General features: G+C 39.7%; 2 protein-coding genes across 4 annotated transcripts; one reads left to right on the forward strand and one right to left on the reverse strand.

Moving 5' to 3' along the window:
* Nucleotides 1-79: 79 nt before the first annotated feature.
* Nucleotides 80-12,835, reverse strand: kcnc1b (potassium voltage-gated channel, Shaw-related subfamily, member 1b). 2 transcript variants are annotated; one of them, XM_079567264.1, is made up of 4 exons: nucleotides 11,440-12,830; nucleotides 6,610-7,528; nucleotides 5,593-5,766; nucleotides 80-1,454 (listed from the first exon to the last, which is right to left on the reverse strand). In XM_079567264.1, the coding sequence occupies exons 1-4, from the start codon at nucleotides 11,998-12,000 to the stop codon at nucleotides 1,345-1,347; spliced, it is 1,764 nt and encodes a 587-aa protein (XP_079423390.1). In that variant the 5' UTR covers nucleotides 12,001-12,830; the 3' UTR covers nucleotides 80-1,344. The 2 variants fall into 2 exon arrangements, with proteins under 2 accessions (XP_079423390.1, XP_079423389.1); XM_079567263.1 differs by lacking the exon at nucleotides 80-1,454 and adding an exon at nucleotides 1,473-3,883 and having other exon boundaries at nucleotides 11,440-12,835.
* Nucleotides 6,095-22,620, forward strand: LOC306971116 (CD81 antigen-like). Of its 2 annotated transcripts, none has more exons than XM_079567267.1 (9): nucleotides 6,095-6,112; nucleotides 13,355-13,620; nucleotides 15,338-15,452; nucleotides 20,184-20,281; nucleotides 20,710-20,784; nucleotides 20,875-20,988; nucleotides 21,076-21,174; nucleotides 22,009-22,092; nucleotides 22,175-22,620. In XM_079567267.1, exons 2-9 carry the CDS (start codon nucleotides 13,555-13,557, stop codon nucleotides 22,235-22,237), a joined length of 714 nt encoding a protein of 237 aa, XP_079423393.1. In that variant the 5' UTR covers nucleotides 6,095-6,112; nucleotides 13,355-13,554; the 3' UTR covers nucleotides 22,238-22,620. The 2 variants fall into 2 exon arrangements, with proteins under 2 accessions (XP_079423393.1, XP_079423392.1); XM_079567266.1 differs by lacking the exon at nucleotides 6,095-6,112 and adding an exon at nucleotides 13,091-13,187.
* The last annotated feature ends 611 nt before the right edge of the window (nucleotides 22,621-23,231 follow it).

The following is a 23,231-nucleotide window of genomic DNA, read 5'->3' on the forward strand; positions in this document are numbered from 1 at the left end:
GATTTAAATATTAGAAAGAGTTAAAGTACAGTATTTAAATTTAATATTTAGGTATGTAAAAAAGAAAATTGACACGTGCTGAAAAAGTATCATTTTTGTGTTTTTCTTTTATTTGATCACTATTTACTGTACAAGCCTGCACTGTATTAAAATAGACACACAAAATAAATCCCTAAACAATAAACCAATCAAAACGATCACTCAACACCTTATTAGGATTACTACGGTAACCACAAAATGCACGGTGACCACCACAATCTGAAGTCTCACTAAACGGCACACAGGAGTTGCCTCTTTGTTGTGTTTTTGAACCCAGCCAGTGTCCTATGCCTCTCCTTATGCTCAGCGCTTGTTGTACCTGATCAGTTCTCAGAGCGTTGGCAGTGAGTTTGCAGTTGTATGGAAAAAGTTGGTCCCTTTTATATTTTCCACAGAATGATCTTGTACGTGTTTTCTAAAGGTAGTCCTTGTAATCTTGGTGGACCCTAGTTGCTGCTGATGAGTGTTTTACTGCCACTGAGCTGTTACTGTTCATAACTGAGTTTTTGATGGTTGCACCAATATAATTGAAAATAAATATTTTTATGTTAACATTTAACATAGGCACTTTTCCAGTATCATTTGTGATGTTTTGGCAATGTTAAGTTAATGCATACTAAAATAGGAATTGGCTATTAAAAAGGATAAATGTTCCTGTTTCTAAATGATTGTCTATTGAAATGCATTACTAAGCAACAATGGTATAGCAGTATTATTAGATATGTCAATATTCAAAGAATGTTGAATATCAAGTGCTTAAATAAGATTTGTCTAACAACAAATACCCCTTAAATGCACCATTTAAATCCTAGATGGTGCATGATCGTTCAGTGGATATCTTGTTGATGTCTGAAACATACCAAAGGAATGTTAAAAGTCCACTGGTGTAAAATAGTGCAAATGTCTATTGACTTAGTATACAAATATGTGATCATGACAGTGCAAGTTACTGTTGGTTTTCATCTGCTGCGTTTGGAGAACATGACAAGTGACAGGTTTTTGCCTGAAAGGGTAGTTAAATCGGAGCAACATTTTTTTTAACAGAAAAGCACACAAATATTGGATGATCACTCAAACAGTAGTACACACTTTAGCACACAAAAGCGTATTTACAGCACTGGCACACACCAAAAATAGGCACACAAAATACAACACAGTAACCATCACAGATACTGAGCTACATAAGGCTTGACAACAAAACTCTCAGTGCTACATCTATGCTGAGTTTGTGATGTACAGGTTGTCACTGTCACACCCATTTAAAAATACTAAGTAATACACAGAAAGAACAATGCTACAGCGCTATCAAGTGGGAGATGGGCCATTATGGGTCATACACATAGTGGTTGGTACACCATGGTTCATAACACAAACTGATTCTGTTGGTTGTCTGCTCCGCTGCTGTCGCTGGGTCTCTATAAACATAAAAACAATAATACAAAAAATTATTACACAAATTATGTTGGAATGGTGGGAGAGATGGAGTGATGGCTACCTCTGAGGCACAAGTAGAGGTGTAATGATCGAGCTGAACAGTAAAGAAAATGTGCTCCGTTAGTCTTCATGGTAAACACCAAGTTTACCATGTACTTCCCATGCTTTAGCCAAGGCACCAGACAAAGATCATTTTGATTGGACTGGAGTTGGTTAATAATCATGCCCAAATCATGCTGCATCTTACAGGTTGATGTTCGGTCATTGTCATGCGTTTATGTTATTCATGCTCTCACAGTCACCTGGGATACTCTTCCTTGTGTCATTTTAACCCAAAAATAGGGAGACTGAAGGTCTCGGCTGTTAAATGCACTAGCCAAAGGCTATTATGAAAACAAAAACATAAAGGTACATGTATGCATGTGTTGTGGAATAAAAACAGAGTCTAAACAATCATTGTGTACAAAATTTATTTCATGCAAGGACTTTTTATTTACATATTTTATTCGAATACTTTTCGGTTGCATAAATGTAAATTACATGCATTTACCTTTCCCCAAGTAGTCCCACATTCCCATAATGTTTTTTTTTCCACTTTGAATTGCATGAGCATTTTCATCTGCATGTCGTCAACATTAAATCTTTTCACAATATTTTTTTTCTCATGTATATTGTCCATTTACCACAGAAGACATGACCTAGAAATGTAAAACGTATGCTCAGTCACAATAATAAAAACAAAACTAATAAGCTGTTATACTTCTAATCTAAATTTTCTATAGTTAACTTAGAATTTCTTAAAGTGCCCTGAAACCTTGTGCATATTATAGGGAGAGTATCAATAGTTACAGTAACAGTGACGGCACTGGTGCTTGGATCAATAGACAAACTGTGTTCGTCATTATGATTGTGGCTGACTGGATCTTTTTTAATATTTCAGGCTCTAGCCGTTTGGCTATGAGTCCCCTATGATAAAAAAGGTTGTGCTTTATCATATAATATCATTGAGGAGACTATAATAAGTGTAATTACAGTATCTGATAATACATGTTTTCTATGGTGCAACAATAATAATCTTAGGGCATGATACATACTGGTGCCAAAGGTGCACCTAGAAAATAAAGCTTTCTTTACACTGTTATGAGCATGGTATAACGTGTACTGATGCTACACACGGAGCACTTTCTGAAAAAATTTAAAATGCACTTTTACTTAGCCTCACCAGGTATGAAGGCACAGTTATTTCATAATTAATGAGTTCTGCGCAGCAGCAGACGGTCCCACATGGTAACTACTTCTAATAAATGTGGATATAAAAGATATGCTCATAACAGCATTTGTTGGCTTTATAACAGGATTTCAAGTCAGTTTATTTTAGCTGGAGACCCCAATCAAACAAATGCAAGAAAATAAATCTTATGATTTTTGGGGAAAGGCAAAGAATGGTGGCTACATAAAAATCTTTGCTATGACTGAGTCTCTTGTAAAGCTGTCTCAAAATGCATAAAATGACAAAGCTCTCAGGCTTTTGAAAGAAAATAGTTCTCTGAAAAGTTACTGTGATACAGTTTGAACAGAATATTTCATGCAGTTCATGCAAATGAACAGTTTTAGTTCTTCTGACATGTAGCATCACTAGTTTCATAGGAATTGTCATCATCTCCATATTGCATTGGACATTGTGAACGTCAAGTTCAGCTTTAATGACCACTCAGACAGCAGAGTCTGGATTGCACTTGAGATCACAACGTCTCTACTTTGCAACATACAAAGCACTTAAAGAGGAGTTCCCTTAACAGCTTGCAATGGTACGTTTTGGATATGTATAAGCCATGTATCATTTATGTCCAGTATAGGGCATCGTATACATTGTATGAAGAAAAAAAAACTTTTACATAATAGTAAGAAAGCAGATGAAATAGAGTCATTAGCAGAAAATACATGAGATCAAAAGCAACAGAGCAACAGGCAATGACGTTAACACAGGAAGAGTGGTTGAGCCTGTGGTAGATATAGAAGAGTGCTTTGTCGGCAGCTGAGGTGACCCATGCAAGAGTGGCTGTGCCAATGTGTAGAGACTAGGATATGATGACACCCAAGGTGAACTCTTGGGAAGTATTAGCACAGATAAGATACAGTTTTCTTTCTCAGAAAAATAACGAGTTAAATGAAAAGCAGGAGCAAAGGCAAAGTGTAAAATAAAATTTTACAGAAAAGATAGAAGGTGTGGACGGGCCTTCCAATGGCATTGTGCCTGCTACTCAACCATGCTACATAATGGATGGGATGGGAGAATGTGAGTGCTGCATTAGACAGGGTGGGCTGCAGGGCAGGGCGGACACTGAGGACACTCCAGAGGCATCCCCGCTCATGCCAGACATGCTGTTAAGGCTCCAAGGCTTTTCATAACCTTCAGTTGAAAAACAGAGAACGTTCTGAGTATATTTGAGTACACTGCAGCACTGAATCATGACACACGACTTTTGGTGTTCCAATCCTCACTAATAAATACTCTACCTGTTGCTTTCTTGTTTTTGTCTCCAAAGAAACAGGTCAACACAAACTTGAGACAATTAATATTCTCCATGCATTGAGTGCATCAGGAGTACAACAGCATGCAGCGGGTGGTACTGGAATGGTTTGGAGTAAAACACTGTAAAGACTGGAAAAGGTAGGCACCAGAGGCGGAATGTGTACCCAGCTTTGGCTGTGGGCTGTTGGCTGCTCCCTTATTATGCTTTTGGCTCTTCTCTAGTAAATTAGTAATATACTGTTGTTCATATAAAAGGCCCAAATAAGTCAGGTAAATACAGGCAAATATTTGAACTGGCCTGAGGAGAGGTTTGTGAGATTATATCATAACAAAGAACTCGATAAAAGACAGTTACATAATTGTTTCTTCTTTTTTTGGGAGGGGTGTGTGCGTACAAGTACAAAGACTAAGTATATGTACAGAACTTGAGTTCACAATAGAAAAGCTTAACAAGGCAGACACAAAAACATTTACATTCAAAAGCTACTGAACGTAAACTTGTGCTGGCTGCATGTGTACCACAGCTCTAGACCCTCTGAGTGACCTATTACAAAAGTAGAGATTATGTTTTCTATCACATTCTTCTATGTACTTTAAAATGTATCAAATATTTAACTAATACATTTGTATCTCAAAATATTGGCCTTACTCTATTGGTGTTGTGCTCCTTCACCATACGAATAGCACCCTTCAGCAAGACACTTCATGCACCATTATGGTCAATGTACTCCTTAGATTCCAGACAGTAAACGTTATCATTAAAAACACATATACAAGTTACACGAATAGCACATAAATACTCTTAGGCATGTAAGACAACACATTCTCTATTTCTTCTTTATAAATCTTGAAAATAGCTTTCTTACTGGTAAATAAATGTGTGTATACATTATGCATGGTATCAAAAAATAGATTATGTCAATGTGGACATTAATTATTGACAGTAGTGATTGTGCTTGGCCTTAACAAGTGAAGTGGAGTATTTACAGTCAGCAGCTGTGTGAAGCTCATAAGGAGGTTTATTTTTTCCCCCCTGTGTTTTTAAAGCGAGACACTACAGGGCAGTGTAGTGTCTGTAGTGTTTAATCCTGACTTTATATTTAGATAAGTATTTTTTAAATTTAGGTTGTGCATTCACGGCCTGTTGACCCCATAATTTACCTTTGGAGGAAAAAACATTTAGTTTCTTATAGTCTTACATGAAATAGCATTCAATTATGTTTCACAAAAAGCATGAATGAATAAATACTGCTAAAGAAATAGATGAACAATTATATTACTTAACAATTTGGGCTTTGCATGTGCTACTGAAGTTGAAATAACTCCTGGGACAAAACGTCCTCTGAATGTAATATTTAGGCTGGAAAGAGTCGCCATTTTTAATCCATACAATGCACATGAACATTTTCTGATAGCTTACATACTGCAGGCATACTGAATTGAAGTAAATAAACTCATGTTTTAACCTATAGTGTCCCGCTTTAACTAATTGTTTGTGTACTCAGCAAAGCAGAAAGCAGCCTGTCTAGACTCTGTCAGGTGTCAGTGTCTTACAGCGGCCTGTGATTGGCTGTTGCTGTACGTACCCCTGCGCACTCTGCCCCCTGTGTGGTTGGGGCGCTCGGCAGTGGTCACCAGGAAGCAGGGACGCTCTCTTTCACTGGGGCTAAAGATTTCCTCGGGAGAGATAGCCTGGTCTATGTGAGGGCAGTCTTCGTTAGCCAGAGCCGCATTGGCCGCCTCGCCATTTAGCTTTGAGTCTGAAAATAAAACATGACACATAAAGTGCTTCAATATGGACTATTTTTACATTTGGAGATGGGAACAACTCAAGCAGAAATATTAACCGATGTCAACTTTTGTGATTAAAGCAGTATCTTTTTTGCATCTACCACTGACTCAGCTAAAACATATCAATACATCTGAATACTGTGCCGTAAGTCCATTCAAATCGGTGAAATGTATAAATGCTGAAGAAATCACGTTTACAGTTTGCAGTTACTGTGAGGTGTTTGTTTTCTTTTGACAGATTCAACGGCCGCTTTTGGATGCAGGAAGCGAAGCCCCTCCTTTCACAAGCAGGGGGAGTAAGACACCAACTGTCTGGTAAGTGGGCACTCAATAATCCTGCACTGTAAGTCAGTTAGAAAACCAAAGTGAATATTTGATATATTAGAACAGACTGATCATTTATTATGCCCCCTAGCTATCAGCCTATCATATTGCATATGTTGTACTTTTTAGATGAAAGTGGAATTACAGTAAATTAAATTTTCCACAATATTACAAATAAACAGATGTGTTTTTTGTATTGGTACCAAATGAAGTGAGTCCACCTCTTCAATATCACCGCTACATGATAGCAGACTGAAGAGAGGAGTGAATGAAAGCGTTAAGAAACAAATATAAAATCAATAGTCTGATTACTCATAGTTTGCCCACAGCTCTCTTTCTCCTTTCCCCACTTAAATATGTATTCCAGCACTAAATGTATAGATTTCTCAGGGATCACAGAGAAAGATCCCCCACACATACGAAAACAGACACATCAATTTCTGATTGATGTGCTTTTACTTTACCGAATTGCAAATGCAGTGTCTTACCTTGAAACTTGATCTCGAACACGTCATCATGGACCACCACGGGGCTGGGGTGTTGCGAGCTGATGCTTGTCTTGCAGTAGTTGGGAGAGCCGAGGTGCGGTGGTCGCGGTATGTGCCTCTTGTTTTTCTTTGGTAGTTTCTGTTTCGCCATGGCCAGGGAGTAATACATTCCAAAGTTGTTGACGATCACAGGGACAGGCATCGCGATGGTCAGCACTCCGGCCAGGGCGCACAGGGCTCCGACCAGCATTCCCGAAGTCGTCTGAGGGTACATGTCTCCATAGCCCAGGGTCGTCATGGTTACCACAGCCCACCAGAACCCGATGGGGATGTTCTTGAAGTGCGTGTGCTCACTGGCTCGTGGGTCGTTGGGATTGGCTCCGATCCGTTCGGCGTAATAAATCATAGTGGCGAAAATGAGCACTCCGAGTGCCAAGAAGATGATGAGAAGCAGAAACTCGTTGGTACTGGCTCGTAACGTGTGTCCCAAAACCCTGAGGCCCACAAAGTGACGGGTCAGCTTGAAGATACGGAGGATTCGGACAAAGCGCACCACCCTTAGGAAACCGAGCACATCCTTAGCCGCCTTTGAGGAGAGCCCGCTTAGCCCCACCTCAAGGTAGAAAGGAAGGATGGCCACGAAGTCGATGATGTTGAGGGCATTTCTGATGAAGTCTAGTTTGTTGGGGCAAAAAGTTATTCGCATAAGGAACTCAAAGGTGAACCAAATCACGCACACGCCTTCGATGTAGGTGAGGTAGGCGGCAGTCTCCGTCTCTTGGTAGATGCGCTCCACGGTGAAGTTGTCCACCAGCTCAATCTCCGTGCGGTTAATGATGGGGTTGAAGGCTTCGTGCGTCTCCAGGCAGAAGGTCGTGATGGAGACCAGGATGAAGAAGAGCGAGGCCAGAGCCACCCACTGAGCAGGAAAATAACAGGGTGCAGAACAAAAGCCGAGAGACAGAAGGGGAGGGAGGAGAGCAGAGGAGAAAGAGAACAAGAACGCACAGAATGTAATTGCACCATTTTTATGAGGGAACAATGCAAGTCAATCTTTGATCTGAGACTGTATCAGATCTAGTGACAGCGGATCTCAAAGTTTACAATTACAGAAAAATATAGATGGCTATCCCGTTTCATCTACAGCAGGAGTTTTACCTAAAGGGGAGCATTACCAAGATAACAACTGGACAAGAAAATAAAAATAAGGCCTGGACTAAACGATGCTCACAACATGACTAAATTGAGGACTAATCTAACAAAGATGCACAGTATGCACAAAGGCATCAGAGCTTTTGCCTAGACAATTATAAGATCACATAAAAACACACCATTCAAGCCGTGGCTTTCAGACTCTCCTCGCATCTTAGTTCAAAAATGTCATTGTAAAAAATGCCCAATCAATGGTGCCGAAGCTCTGTGCCAAGGTCATGGCAATTCCAGTGGTAAGCTCCATGCAACACTAGTGTCCACCCCCCAATGGCTACAATTAGCCAGGGCTCTTCCCTTCAGCTTGATCACACCATAGGTTTTGCTGCACAAGGTCAATGCGACAAATGATCAGCTCATGGGAATCAAATCAAGCTCAGTCTCCCACAGAAATCTATATTTCCCAACACTACTTTAGCTCTCATTACGTATTGATTACACGATCCGATTTCATCACAATAAAGTATGATATTTCTGATGTGTGCAACATGTAACAGATACGGTATGCTATGATGGTCATTGATTTTACTATGATCATGTAGTATACTGTATGGATTGAGACATAGTATTTTAAGGGAGTAGGAAAAACAATGTTTCTTCAGTGGGTCAGTAGCACAGAATGGCAGACAAGAATAAGCCGAGCAGAGAGTTACTTAATCATCCTATGATTCACAAAAGATGGATCGATATCAGTGTGCTCATGCATGAAGATGTCTTTAAGCGAAAGTGTTGCTGTGCAGTGCTCCTTGTTGAGCTGCTAGAAGCACTAATGACAACATGAAGCAGAGACGTGCCCAGGCAGGAGAGATCTTACCATTGAGAATATAGGAGACTTGCTTTGGTCTGAGTCAGTAGTAATTTTGTTGTTGCAACATTAGCTGACACAACATTCACATTATTGCCAAGATACCAAAATATTGCTGTATTTTGAATAGGTGTTTCATTTGACTCGAATTGAATTCATTTTGCCTTACAGAGTCTAAAATATTCACACCTTACTTTACAGCACAATAAACACACTGGCAAGTGGCAATAGGATGGACACGGCATCATAACAATATCCATTATAAGTAAATACAAGCCATGTTTCTACGTGTTTCTACTGGTTTAGAGTTATATTTATGATTAATCATATTTCCAAGAAATAAATTACATGTATGTCCTGTTTCCATGTAATGACTATAATTACCATGTTATTACACTATTATTATTATTATTATTATTATTATTATTATTATTATTATTATTATTATTATTATTATTATTATTATTATTATTATTATTATTATATTTTAAATGCATTCAACCACATAAAATGGTTTGAGAATTAATTCTCATTTACAAGCAAGGCCCTGTTTGGTTCCATGCTAAGTTCCTCCTAATACCAGGCTATTAAAAAATAGATACAAATACAAATCATAAGTAAGTGCATCATAAATTATTTATTGAAAAAGTTTGGTTTTGATTTTGACGTAATTTTGTTTTAATTATAAGGAGTATGTTGTGTCAATTTATAATTATAATAATACGATAATTCATTGAATACCCCTTTTTTATATATAGCGCAGCCATAGAAAAACAGGCTGTTATCATCAACATCTCATCTCTGACTATTCATTGCATTTTGTCGAGCAAATCACAGAGGGCTCAGCAGCATCTGCTTCCCATCCCTGTTTGTCCACTGATCCACAGAGACACAGATCATGTTAAGGCGTGAGGATTTTGCAACATTTCCAAATCATTTGATCTCTTGATTTAAAGCACAATTGAAAAATGACTGCAGTATTATGTCATTCAGTTTTGTCAGTGTTATTGTATTATGTAATGTTATTGTTTTTGGCTGCCCACTCTCTTGCTGATTCTGCGTAACTGGGCCAATATGACACATTTCACTTTTTAGAAAGACTTGCAGGAAATGTAATCTTTACAATACATTCAACTAACACAAAGGTTATGAAAAAGTCTGGGTAAATGGGATGCATCCGGTTAGGCATCTGGTATAGAACCTACACCAATCAATAAGATAAGCACTGCACTTAAAGTGGCAAACATTTTGCAGCAGTAACCCTATTGAAATGGGGCTATATTTTTAGATGTGCACATATTTGCTGTAACCAGGGACAACAGATGTAAATCAGCTACTAAGCTACAGAATTGTGTTGGTACATATTTCTCCATGAGCTTAATGTTTCTCTACATTCAGTACATTGTCCCTTAAATTTAAATTGTACTTACAATGCCCGTCACAATGGACAAATAATAAAGCCTACTTCAAGAAGGGCATTATTTGGTTGGAAGCTGATGCCAAATCAATATGCAAATCGCAGCACACTGGGATTCAGATCATTGCTTTAGTGAACTAGCGACCCCATGAAGCACCTGAAAGAATTGGGATGACTTCATGGTCCCAGCCCCCTTTCCATTGTTCTAAACAACTGTAAAACTGGCATCTCGTTGAACCAGGGTTTAAATTATGCGTTTCTGTGACAGATAAGAAGAGTGTAGCCTTCACGGGAGGCTGAGGGCGGATAATGTGTGGCGTCTTATTGGCTAATTCTCACTGTTGCTGGCATAGCCCACACGAGTGATATGCAGTGACAAGGGTTTTTCCACTGATGTATCCACCGTGAATAGAGTCAGTAATTAACTGGGAGGCTCACTTCTAATTAATCTTCCTGCCAGTCTTAGTGGAGCAGTGTCTGTCTATTCTCTGCCATGGCTTTATTATTGTTATTTTTAGCTTTGGAAGTTTTCACACTAGACAAATAAAAAGCAAATGTTTAAATATCAACTGTTTATGTGCCTTACGACTAACATCGACAGGCCTACAGCTGTTAAAGCAGCACGGAGCATTGCCACACTTGTGGGCAGCATTGGTCAGTTCATCTTCATTATAGAGAGGATCCAAATGGAAACTTTCCCACAACAAGACCAAAAAGGACACCTCTTACAAATATACCTGCTTAGTCACAGAGGTGGTGGCAAAGACTGGCTCTCCTCTCGTATGCCCCATTTAACTAAACCCTGCCAGTGCCCTGGAAACATCAATACAAAACATGAGGGATTGTGCTTGTCTTGAAGTAGATAAGGATGAAGCGTGGTAATTTGCATTGGAATGATTTAGACAGATGAGGTTTTGGTGGAGCCTCCTCCTCCCTCCTCCTGTTCCCTTCTATATAGTGTCATATATGGTCCAGGCAATGTAAGAAACCCCTGGGAGAGCCATTTCAAGGTCATGAAAACCTCCCACATCCATCAATCCTTGTCTCCCTTAAACAAAAGATGCAGATGTGTGCACAACTTCATTCATAATTTAAAAGCAGTAAAACCTAGAAGTAAGTTTGTGGTATGTGTGAGCTTACAATGGCAATGGATCAGATTTGGATAAATCATAAAGGAAAATAGGATTGGCACATGTTTCAATAAAACTATAATGCCCGTTCGTGGAGACAGCTTTCACAGTGAAAACAGAAACTGCTGACAGACATCTGCCATTACAACTATAAGTCACTGCGCAAAGGATGGACCATGTTATCAATGCACTGAAGCCTAACTGATACCAAACCACACTCAGCTGTGTTTCCACCGTTACCAGTGTCACATTATAATGGCAGAACTCACCCTTGCATATTTGGAGGAGTAGGGATCCTCAAACAGAGCCCAAAAATGTTTTTGCCACCTGCTCCACAGGCTCCCGGTCCGAGCCTCAGTGTGGTCCCCCTGCGCCAGCCTCCTTGTCATCTCATCATCGTCCTCATGGTGATCTACCTCCGTCTCCGCGTCGTCACTCCCCAGGTCTAACAGTCCTCCCCCGCCGAAACTATCAAGGGCCTCCTCTGCCTCCCGGTGCTGCCTGTAGGTCATCCAGCAGCACGGCTCCACGTCGGTCTCATCAATGCCCCAGAAAGCCAACTCTTCCTCGTACAGAGGGCCGCACACATCTGCAGGGCAGTGCAGTTTACCTGTCCTATAGTAGTTGAGTATGTGTGCAAAGACGCCCGGGTGGCGGTCAAAGAAAAACTCCTCAATTTTAGCGTCATAGTCAAAGTGATTGGGAGCATCAGGTTCGGCCAGCCAGGATAAACGAGTGCCAGGTAGAGTGCGCAAAGTGCTGCGGTATGTCTGATGTCTGATACCTCCCACGTTGATCACAATGCGCTCCTTCTCGTCGCTCAGGCCCATCGCGTCCCTTAGGCATGTCTCCAATAAGTTTCCTTCATATCAGAGTACGGCAAGGACCTCAGCGGGGAAACTGGACAAACTATTACATAAGAAATAGGCGCGCTACCTGTCGTCTGTTACAACTGGGGAACAAATGAGCGCTGCTGGACGCGCACCATGGGCTACATTCCCTTTAAACACCTGCCATTCACCACGCTTCTCTGGACGCACAGCTGCACAATCGAAACCCCAAAAATGAATACAGCCAATGGCATCACATTAAGAATGGACGTCACATCATCGCTAAATCCAAGATGTCGAGGAAAAAAAAGACGCTGGCCAATTGTCCCTCGTAAGCAGAATAAATCCGGCTCATCTGAGTCCCTGGGCTGCGCTGACTGATCCGAGCTCCGTGGACGGCTTTATGACTTTCAAAGCAAGGTGAATGCGGTGGTGCTGAGGACAGCGCCTGAACAGCGACAGTTCTGAGCGGCTCCGGGCTGAGACTCACCTCCCTCTCCCCGAGCTGCTGCCGCACGACGCGCCGCAGGTCTTTGTGTCGCTCCCGTTCAGACTCCCGAGGACCGCCTTTGTTGCATGCTCCTGCGTGTACACATAATTGTGTCCTATAGTTTGCAAACTATATCCTGCACACAATGAAATTTGGATGTTTCTAAGCCAACGGAGAGTGAGAAGGGGGCAGGTCTCCAAAAACGCCCAAACTCCCTTTTGTTCACATTTCCTCTGTTCAAATGGAGCATGCCCAGTGAGGAGACCTGCAATTGTTAAAACACGCTGTCAAGCACCAGCCAATTGAGGCTGCTTAAATTGTCATTGGTGCCCAATATTTCCTTTCCCCCTCACTCAACAGAGGCTCTGGAGGGTGGTGATAGGTCCGCAGGTCCACCCTTTATCTGCACAGTTTCCAAGTTTACGCAAGACCAGTGCTGACATGAAATCTTTAGTTATATCGAAATATTCAGTGTGATCGAAGTATACTATCTGCTCAATATGCCACCAAAATGTAATATGTGTTGTGTGGATGGAATGTATTTAAACACAGCAAGGCTTGTACTTGTCCCTTTCCAGCAGAGGGCGCAGGCGCTCATGGTCAAACAGAAGAAGGTTCAGACTTTTGAAACAGTTCCATGTTTTGTGAGGCTTCTTTGCTTGATTTGCTCATGTGAAGTTATTTCATAAAGTATGCGGTATGATATTGGAAAAATGTAATAAGATATTATTCTCTTCCTGAAATATGGTGCACCTGTTGACACTGTTTGAGCAGTTATCTTGAATCAAATGTAAATTTGCTGTTTGCTAATTACTGAGAAAGTTATCATAGTTATCAATGTATTCATTGCCGTATGTCTTCCAGATGGGGCATTTGTGTTCCTCCCCTTGTGTTTCCTGGGCAGTCCTCGTCCCACGCTCAGTTGCAGTTTTAGGAGGAGTCACCAGCTCCAGGAGGGGTACACAGTACACACAGCTGCTGCCGCTGCTGCCTGGATACACTACTGTGCCCTGCACACTTCATGCAACTGTTTGGTCAAAGAGACGAACTGAACAAACTCCAAGATGGCTGTGGCAGGCTGCACATTGTGTATTAAATATATGTTGTTCTTCCTAAATTTTATATTTTGGGTGAGTTAACTTTTTTTTCCACTTTTAAATGGTCAGTTTTCTGTTTCAGATTGTCTGCTTAAACTAACAATGCACACAGCAATGCAGCACATTAGAGGCTTAATTCCACAACGTCATCCTCTTTTGCTTGACCTTACATGACAACAATAGATAATTACAACAACCATCCTGTGATTCAGGAAAACACATGGAGCAAGACGTCAGATCTGGAGTCTACAGTGTCAACGTGGAGAGAAAGTTGCCTTTTATTTTTGCTTAGCAGCTGCTGAGCTTGAAAACAAAACACAACACATATCGGTTATTGTCTTGTCATTGCATGGTGGCTTGCCTATAGAAATTAGCCAAAGTTGCTGAAATATCTGCGGGTGGTGATATCCTTCCTTTCCATTGTTTGAACTGGGCCATCACCCCTGCCCTTATCACCTTCAATGCTCTGCTTAAAGTTGTAATTTGTCTCTTTCATTTGGTCCAACTTGCCCATCCTCTTCCTGTACGGACCACCATTTCCAGGGAATAGAGTTACATCAGAGACAATTCACATCTCCAGTTCTACAGGCAGAATTGATCACTTGTTTGCCATTTCTTTTGAGTCTTTTTTTAGATAAACATCACGTTTGTGTATCCTGGACATGCCACTTTTGATGGAGTGTTTCCTCTGCAGTTGTTGCCCGTCATCGGCAAACTCTGAGAACTCTCTTCCTCGTTTTGCTATTTTTCATGTTGAGGATTTGGCTTCCTGTTGCTTGGAGAACAATGGACTAGCGGTCATACCATCAAATCTGCACATCTAGATATAAACATATAGTTTGGACAATGTGCTCCACTTGATGTGATCTTCAGTTTTCATCTTGCATATCACATATAGTCAGTGTTGGGGAGAATACTTTGAAATTGTATTTAGTTACTGAATACTTGCCTTTAAATGTATTTTACAATGTATTCTGTTACTTTGTCAAATCAGAGTACTGTATTCAGAATAGTAAGAACACTTTTAGAATATGTTCACATTGATTTTCATCATATTTATGTGTAAATATGGCATATAATTACAAAAATGAAGACTACGATTATTGGAACACCTGTTTTAAACTCACTTGCCATTAATTAGGAACTCTTTAACTCTTATATGTTAAAGAGTTAAAGAGTTAAAGAGTTGCATCATATGACACATGTGCAGTGTTTGTATGAACTGTGGCCTTTATTTTAGGAGGAAAAACAGGTCAACATTAAAAGCTTTTTCTTAAAAATGTTGTGCAATATGGAGCTAAAATGTAATGGTTGAGTACTGGGATGTATTTCCTTGATATTTGGAAAGTAACTGTATTCTAAATACTCTCAAATGAAAGTGTAACTTTTACCAGAATACAGTTACTCAAACCGAGTATTCTTAACACGCATTCTAAACACATGTATTTAGATACAGTACAAGGTATAGACACTTAAGCATAGCTATGAAATGTTTCATGTTTTTCATTTGTGTGTGTTTTTTGTTGTTGGTTTTGAGGAGGGTGGGCTCATTGGTCAGTTTGGTGTCAGGTCCTCTCTGAATAGACACTCGCTGCTGTGAATTCTGATGTTGGATTTGCAAAAGAAGCTTTGTTTTGGTCCCACTACATCCATGTGAAAACCTTGATGGGACCCTAACATGACAGCTGCCTGTATACTATCATTATGGGCTTTGTATATTTCTCGAAGTAAAGGTATTTTTGTCTTACAGCTGGCCGGAGGTGTGATTCTAGGAGTGGCTCTGTGGTTGCGCCATGACAGCCAAACCAGCAATCTCCTTATTCTCCAATTCGAAGGACAACAGGCGCCCGGCACTTTTTATATCAGTAAGTTCCCACGACAACCTCCGGGTTTCCTTTAACATGAAAAATATGCTGTGAGACTGCAGACTCATTCCATTGATCTCTATCACAGTCGTCGTCCTTTATAAATGTTGGTCTTATTTAGTAAATCCCATTTATTATTGCTCACGTTGGAAAAATGAAAAAGCACAGGAGAGTTATATTTTTAGTATAGGTGAAAACAAAAGAGAAATTACCCGTTTTGATGGAGTAGAGTAGAGTAAAACATGTCGAATCGTAGGTTTGCATATGTACAATCACATCATTGATATGAGCTGCAGTGTAGGAAATATTAAGTGAATCACCAGCTCCATATTTTAAGGCCCTATTGAATCAGATCTTAACAATGCGGCACAAAAGTCACTATAAACACAAGTCACATCCGTAGCTAATTCAGTTCAAGTTATTTTTGGCACTGGCATCTTCCTGGGCCTTTCTTCTTCTTTTTTTAACTCTTCTGTACTGGCATATGCAAGTTCCTTTGAATTTTCCCCCACAACCTTCGTCCCCGAAACCTTCCTTTCCTATACCTTTTCTTATTGTCTACATATTAAATTCAGCACATGACAGGGCCCACCGCGGTGGTAACAAAAGTCTCTGCCCTTCACGGTTGGCTTGTCCCATATGAGAGTAGCTGAAATAGAAAGAGGGTCAGAGTGACCCCCTTTTACAAAAACATCTAGGAAACAGGACCTGCGTAAATCCGCATATAGACGCTGCTACATCAGTTTGACTTATCTGCGCTGTCATTTCGGCCGGCGCATAGGTGGACGTGGACATTTTGATCTGAATATTTTAACACCCATGGCTTCCAAAACACCCTACCTCTGCACTTTGAGGAGAGGGGCCAGATGGTTCAGACAGATGCTGATGTATGATGAGAGTGGGGGCAACTTTGGGAAGCAACATGGCACTGAAAAACATTAAGGACACTTTCAAACTGTGAGCAAATGTGCAACACAATAAAAGATGCTTCTAGTTTTATAATTGGAACACCACTGACATAGATGACAATGGGCCTTTTGCTGTTTTGATAAGCAACAGTGCACACTAATCCACATTGTATCTCAAATCTACTGGAATCCCAACTTTAGGAACAATTATTACTTTTTATGTTACTTGTTTCTGGGACCATCACGTCATCTGTTTCTTGGGGTAATATATAAGCTTGAACTGCAGTTATTGAGGCTTAGGACCAATACAATGAACTCCTGACTTCACTTTAAGTAAATCTATCAAATCTTCAAAGGTCTTCAAAAGGACATAAGAAGAAAACATGAACTATCTGTTGACCCTTGCAACCAACATGCACTTTTAGCAACATTGAAACATTTAATCATCTTGCCCCACAGCGGCAGCCATCTTAACTGAGCCCATTAATTTACATTGGGACGCTGTCTCTCTCCCATACTTACCCCAGGCTAAGTACAAGGAGCGTATGTAACCCAGGGCTTTTTATAGAGTTCAGGCAGAGCTCGTGATTTTAAAGTCAAGCCAGAAAGAGAGGCCCACCCAAGTGAGATCAAGGAGAGTCTATTTTTTTTTGTATGTTGTACCCGGCTCAAACATACGCCCTTGCATAATTCAAATAACCTTGTACATCTGCACATTACCCACTAAATTAGAGTTTAGAGTGGATGTTTTTAGCACGCTGGCCTGCTAAAGTGGTATTTATGTAAGGATGCTTATTATTCATGGCAGTTGCCAGTTGGATGTTGAGGCTCTGCAGATGTTTGACACTGTATGTATAATGCAGCTTGCCTTGAGGACATTTTGTGAAAATCATGGGGGAAAAAAGGCTTAATGAAAACAAGGCACCTAACGCTTGAGCACGTAATTGTTATTTACATGACAACACGGCAGTTGGGAACTGGTCTTAAGTCAATGTTTGTTGTTCATTTCTGCATAATCACCACCACCACATTAAATATAAGCTGGACTCGGGTATACACATAACATTTAGATGAAAGCAACTAAAGCTCTGAAACATCGTCGTCCAAATACCAAGGGCCGAACCTCCCAAAAGTAAAGCACCACTTTCCACAAATGCCACACCTGTACATGACCAAATGGGGTGTTATGCCAAGGAATTTTTAAGAATTTGACAGTATTTTTCACATTTTAGAGTAGTTTACCAGGTATTTGGGCTCTGAATTGTGTAATAATATTTCTTAAAATCATCTTAAGTGCCAGAGGTTTTATGCTTGAGGGCCAAACCTTTACCCCTGCACTAAGCCATAATGTTAGTTTAGTGATTAAATATAGTATAAGAACATTATCATGCTTGCATAATGTTACTTGGTAATTCGAAAGCACCATAAGCTACATTAAAAAAATAAGTGAAAGAGCATATGGTTCTAAAACTTATGTCTATGTCTTATGTCTTGCCATTATGGTTTAGTTGACATTGTTCATTGTTAAATTAAGAAAAACAGTCAGGATTGTGTCTCCCTCCCACAATCTTTGTGGAGATTATACGGTAACATAGTAAAATAAACGAACTGTCCTGGTGGTGAAGGTTTGTATCCCTTTAAGCCTCGCTGCCCCTTGGCCTCAAAGGTGTTGTCATAGAAATGCAAGCCAGTGGAAATAATCTCTGCTTTGACCAGAGTGCTGGGTTACTGGCCCTGGTTAACTCTTCTACTTGGTTCAACAAAAATATTGAGGGAGAAAGAGTGAGGGAGGGCGAGTTAATGTTAAAGGACAAAATAAGAAGAGTTGTCATAAGTCTTTCCCACGCAGAGCCTCTAACCAGTGCCGTCGTTCTTTGCTGCTCTGCATTAGGTAGTCCATGCATTTTGCTCGCGTGTATATAAGAATAGAAGAGAAACAGAAAGTCCCTCTGCCGCTGTACTAAAAGGCCTTCACTTTTAGGGCTGGAGCTGTTGGAGAAAACTGCTGATGCAGGAGCAGAGTAAGTCAGATGGATAAAGTGCAACCACTTGTGCACTTTATTTGAGCTGGTTGATAATTAATATTTATGAATAATTCAAGGTGGAACCTCTCAACCTGCCATGTAATCATTTTGATTGAAATCTCTTATGCTCGAAACTGACAAATAATTATTACGCCTGGTCTTTTAAGAGCTCTATATGCAGCATCTCAGTGCAGTGCCAAAAGATAAAAACAATTTTAATCGATCATAGAATGAAGGCCAAATATCAGCAATGACTTTACCCTATAATCTATCTTTGAAAATACTATGCACCACTATAATACTATATGCACTGTTTAAATCTTTTATGTTCCTTCCATCTATTTTTATCTTTTTCTTTTGTTCTTTATTGTCTCTCTTTTTCTTTTACTGCCTTTACTACTCGTTCTTTTCATTTTATTTTATTTATTGCTTCCCCCTCTCTTCTGCTCTTTTATTCTAGCAGGAGTTTGAGGGACCGTGGATGAGAGTGTGGGAGGCAGGTGGTTCATAGGCGTTTGTTTGATCCTTTTTTATTTATTTATTTTTTAATACATATTTTTCAATAATAACAATAGCTGAATAAATACTTGTATTTTATCCTATTTATCTGTTATCCTAAAATATTAGACGGTGTAGCTTAAAAAAAAAAAAAAAACTTTAAATGCTACAGTGAGCCTATATATTGACGTTTCTGCGTTTTCTCTTGAATGCAAGGTCAGTGTCTTACCTTTCTCTGTTTTCCTATACCGGCCATCTATTCTTCCAATATCCTTTAAAACAGTCTTTTATTCAACCGAAAAATGAGTGAAAAATGAACTTCGGTTTCCTGGTGGGGCCTATAGCTCAGGGGCAGAGGTCAGCATGGTGTTGAGGCGGTCAGTCTGCACTTCCTGGACTGAGAGTGCGTCTCCCTCTCCAACCGGATTTATCTGCAGGATGCCAATACTGACATGACATCCAACAACCAAGGCAAAAGGAAGTCCATTATCAAAACAGGCACGGATCAATGTGGAGGAAGAGGGGCATGTGGATATAGTATACGTAATAGTACACAAGTGTGGACAGATACTGCTGCCCCCTAAAGGCACAGGGCGGATTTTATTTGGAAACAGTATAATCCGTTCATTTCACAAAGCCTTTCAAAAGGACTGGCTCATTTCTATGCAGTGTTAATCTCGTCGACTAAAATGTTTAGTCTTAATTTTAGTCAAAGTTATATTTTTGACGACTAAAATTGGACTAAAACTAAATTAAAAGTTTCTCATGAGACTAAAACTATGAATAAAATGTCCAGATATTTTAGTCGACTAAAATAAGACTAAATAAAAATGAAAAGCAGAGAATAAGATCATCTGATCAATCTGAAAAAGCCGCATATCACATAGATTCTCTGCCAAATGAACAGGTTTGTGCTTTATTCATGTGGAAGCAGCCCCATGAAGTCGAGGACCAAGATTAAATATGATTATAATGAATATTATAAATGCAAAGTCGACTAAATTAGTCTTAAATTTAGTCGACTAAATTGACTTGCAATTTTCGTCGACTAAAACTAGACTAAAATTGAAACGTTTTTTTGGACTAAATCTCGACTAAAATTAAATTACATTTTAGTCAGAAGACTAAGAATGAAAATAAAATAAAATATGTTGTCAAAATTAACACTGTGTCTATGTTGATTATAAATGTGTCCGATAAATCATATGATCTGAGACCTCAATCTCACTCTATCTTTGTTACATCTGCATATAAACTGGTCATCAGCGCCACATTACTAACCTGTCTGTGTGTTTTTACAGGTGTGTACATACTGATAGCTGTTGGGGCCGTCATGATGCTGGTGGGATTCCTCGGATGCTACGGAGCCATTCAGGAGTCACAATGTCTGCTGGGAACTGTAAGTCTTTCGCTATATGGGGTTAGGAATAAGTCAAAAATATAGTGAAGAGCCACTGTAGACCCTGAACCGAGTGTATTTTCTCAAGTTCGGCTTTACCCAAATCTAAAAGCTTCTTGACTGGAGCTCACAGGCCAGTGCCTCATTTGAAAGCTATGACCTACAAAACTTTGCCACTATTTTCTTGAGTTTTGTTACACCATCGCTAGTTTTGTCGTATTTTTGTTATTTTTATGTGGCTTATTTATTGCATTTTTGTCACATTTTTGTTGCGTTTTTCATCCTTGCTTTCTTCTTGTTCTTGAGGCTATTTTGAGTTTTTTTCCCCCCCAGAAGCTTTTAGATTTAGGTAAAGCCAAACTGGAGAAAATGTGCCCGGCTCAGGCGGGAGTTAAGAAGTTAAAAACGTTTGCTTTTTTTCTCTCTAGTTCTTCTTCTTCTTGGTGATCCTGTTTGCCTGTGAGGTGGCTGCGGCGATGTGGGGCTTCATGAATAGAGACACAGTAAGAACGAGCCACTGATGTAAATGCAGAACTTATAAGTAAAAGAGGCATGATCGACTTGTTTTGTGTGTGGTTTTTTTTTTTTTACAGATTTCCAAAGAACTCATGAACTTCTACGACTCGGCGTACATCAAGGCCATCGATGTGGCCGGCACTCCCAGCAAAGACTCAGCCATCAAGGTCCTGGAGGTTTTCCACAGGACGGTAAGTCTTCTTAAAGACGTTGTATTGTGACACCCAGTAATTGTTAACAACAGTAATAATTCTGTTGTCCTGTGTTTTACTGTTCAGCTCGACTGCTGTGGTAAAGGAGACGACACAGCTCTTTTTAGACAAGTGACCAGCACCTTGTGTCCGACAAAGACAACAGAAGACTTTCTACTGTCTCAGGTTAACAGGCAACATCTACTTTTATACCATGGTCTGGGTGAATACTCGATTCTGATTGGCTGGAAGGTGTCTGTTAAAAAGTGATCATGTACACCTAGTCCGGGAACAGTCAAATAACAGTTAAATCACATTCTATAACACTCCACTGCAGCTGTTACTATGTCCCATAGTAACGATAAACAACTGAGCTAGAACTACTTTCAGGTAAAACTGATTAAAAAGTGAAATAACTCCTGCCCAGGACTTAAAGAAATAAGCAAACAGGCCCCAATGAACAGTTTCAGTTCGTGGGACCATGGTATAAGCGGGATAATGCACTCCGAGGTGTCCATTATCAGAATAACAGGACTCGGCTTCGCGTCAGACGGTTCACACCTCCGCGATGACCAGTTATTTCTGATAATGGACACCTCAGAGTGCATTATCGCTTACTTGAAAATGCTGTTTATTGAGAAAATATTCAACGAAAATAGTACTTTAGTTAGTTATTTGAATAAACAGTATTATTAGTGATCATATTAACACTGACCACTGGCACAGGTCTACCAGTTGATGAGAAACAGAACATACCGTAATAGAAGCTACATCAACTATTTGTTTATTCTGATTTTACCTTCTGAACTGTTCTTATCTTTGAGTGTGGGGTTGTTATGATTAATTATTCAGTTTGTTGTGGTCTGTGTCAGGTGAAAGTTAAACCTTCGCTGCAAAACACAATAACACAATAACACAAGGCTATCTCTTACAAACTTTAGCCTCAGAATCTGTCAAAATGTCTGACTTGGCACATCATTTCGCGGTCAGTATCTTCATCATGTCTGTCTCATCTTTCAGAGTTGTCATCACAAACTCATCGAGCTGTTTTCAGAGAAGCTTTACCTGATTGGTCTGGCCGCCCTGGTGGTTGCGGTCATAATGGTCAGTATCAATATCTGAGGATGACGCTCACTGTAAATGTGTTGTAGGCTCTGATTGAATTAAAATACGTTTTCCTGTTTAGATTTTCGAGATGATCTTCACCATGGTGCTGTGTTGTGGCATTCGCAACAGTCCAGTGTACTAAACAAAGAAGAAGAAACAACGATGTTTTAGTCTGACGATGTTATGGACATGCTTTCATTCCTTAGATATCAGTAGTTCTTGATGTCATTTTATATTTATCAACAGTGAATCTTTTATTAGTTCATATTTTCGTTCGATTTATGTAAAAACTGTACATATCACTTGTTTAAACACAATAATCCATGTTGGTCTTTTCAGTTGTTAGAAGTGAAGCTGCCTTAGAGCCGTACATCAGGGCTATATTTGTCTTGTGAACATTAAAAGTGTGATTCTGCCGAAATGCTGTTATGCCCATTCCTGGAGAGTGTGACTCATCAATTCACTCCAAGTTTGGAAAGTCTGTTAATAACAGTGAATAAATTTGTTTTTCATTCTTGAATTGTATTAAGTGTATAAATTATTTGTCATGTTCTGCCTTTGGTACCTGGGATATACAGTAAAGTGACAGTGTATAACAAACTAGGATTCATATAGCCTAAAATCATTACACAACATTCCTCAAAAAGCAATTGCATGATGTAACATTTCTCCCAATAAATGGAATAGAATGTATGTATAATAATAATAATAAGATTGCTCTGCTATTTTATCAAAACTACACAATTAGAAGTTGTCTAATTAGCCTAACTTACTTTCACACAATTTCCCCCCATTCCTCTATTTGCAGGCATGGTTACAGATTATTTATAATGGCAAAAGCATAGATTTGTTGTCGCATGAAAATATTGTATCTGGACAAAAAAACAAACGGGTATAAAAAGGGCATTAAGTTTGATTTTCTGTTGGAAATAAACCCTGTTTTATTTGAAAACTGAATATGTTGTGACCACACGAGGGCAGTGTGACGCACTTTATTCCCGTCATCGCCCGTGTGCCTCGTGCGCTTTGCAAAAAGTGATCGGACCGGTATTTCTGGCACTGCTCGAGAGAGACACACCCTGCAACTGTTTGTTCCTCCGGCCGATTATGTCTCTGTCAATAAACTCATGAGAATT

The sequence above is a fragment of the Gobius niger genome (genome assembly GCF_951799975.1).
Source record: "Gobius niger genome assembly, chromosome: 12".
Classification (NCBI taxonomy): Eukaryota; Metazoa; Chordata; class Actinopteri; order Gobiiformes; family Gobiidae; genus Gobius; species Gobius niger.

Bases quoted from the DNA above. Each gene is read 5' to 3' on its own strand.
- LOC306971116 (XM_079567267.1), top strand. From the start codon at position 13,555: ATGGCTGTGGCAGGCTGCACATTGTGTATTAAATATATGTTGTTCTTC. The intron at 15,453-20,183 runs GTAAGTTCCCAC...GTGTTTTTACAG, and splicing joins GCCCGGCACTTTTTATATCA to GTGTGTACATACTGATAGCT. The intron at 20,989-21,075 runs GTAAGTCTTCTT...TTTACTGTTCAG, and splicing joins TGGAGGTTTTCCACAGGACG to CTCGACTGCTGTGGTAAAGG.
- kcnc1b (XM_079567263.1), bottom strand. From the start codon at position 12,000: ATGGGCCTGAGCGACGAGAAGGAGCGCATTGTGATCAACGTGGGAGGT. The intron at 7,529-11,439 runs GTGAGTTCTGCC...TTTCCTGCTCAG, and splicing joins ACTCCTCCAAATATGCAAGG to TGGGTGGCTCTGGCCTCGCT. The intron at 3,884-5,592 runs GTACGTACAGCA...TTTCAACTGAAG, and splicing joins AGGGGGCAGAGTGCGCAGGG to GTTATGAAAAGCCTTGGAGC.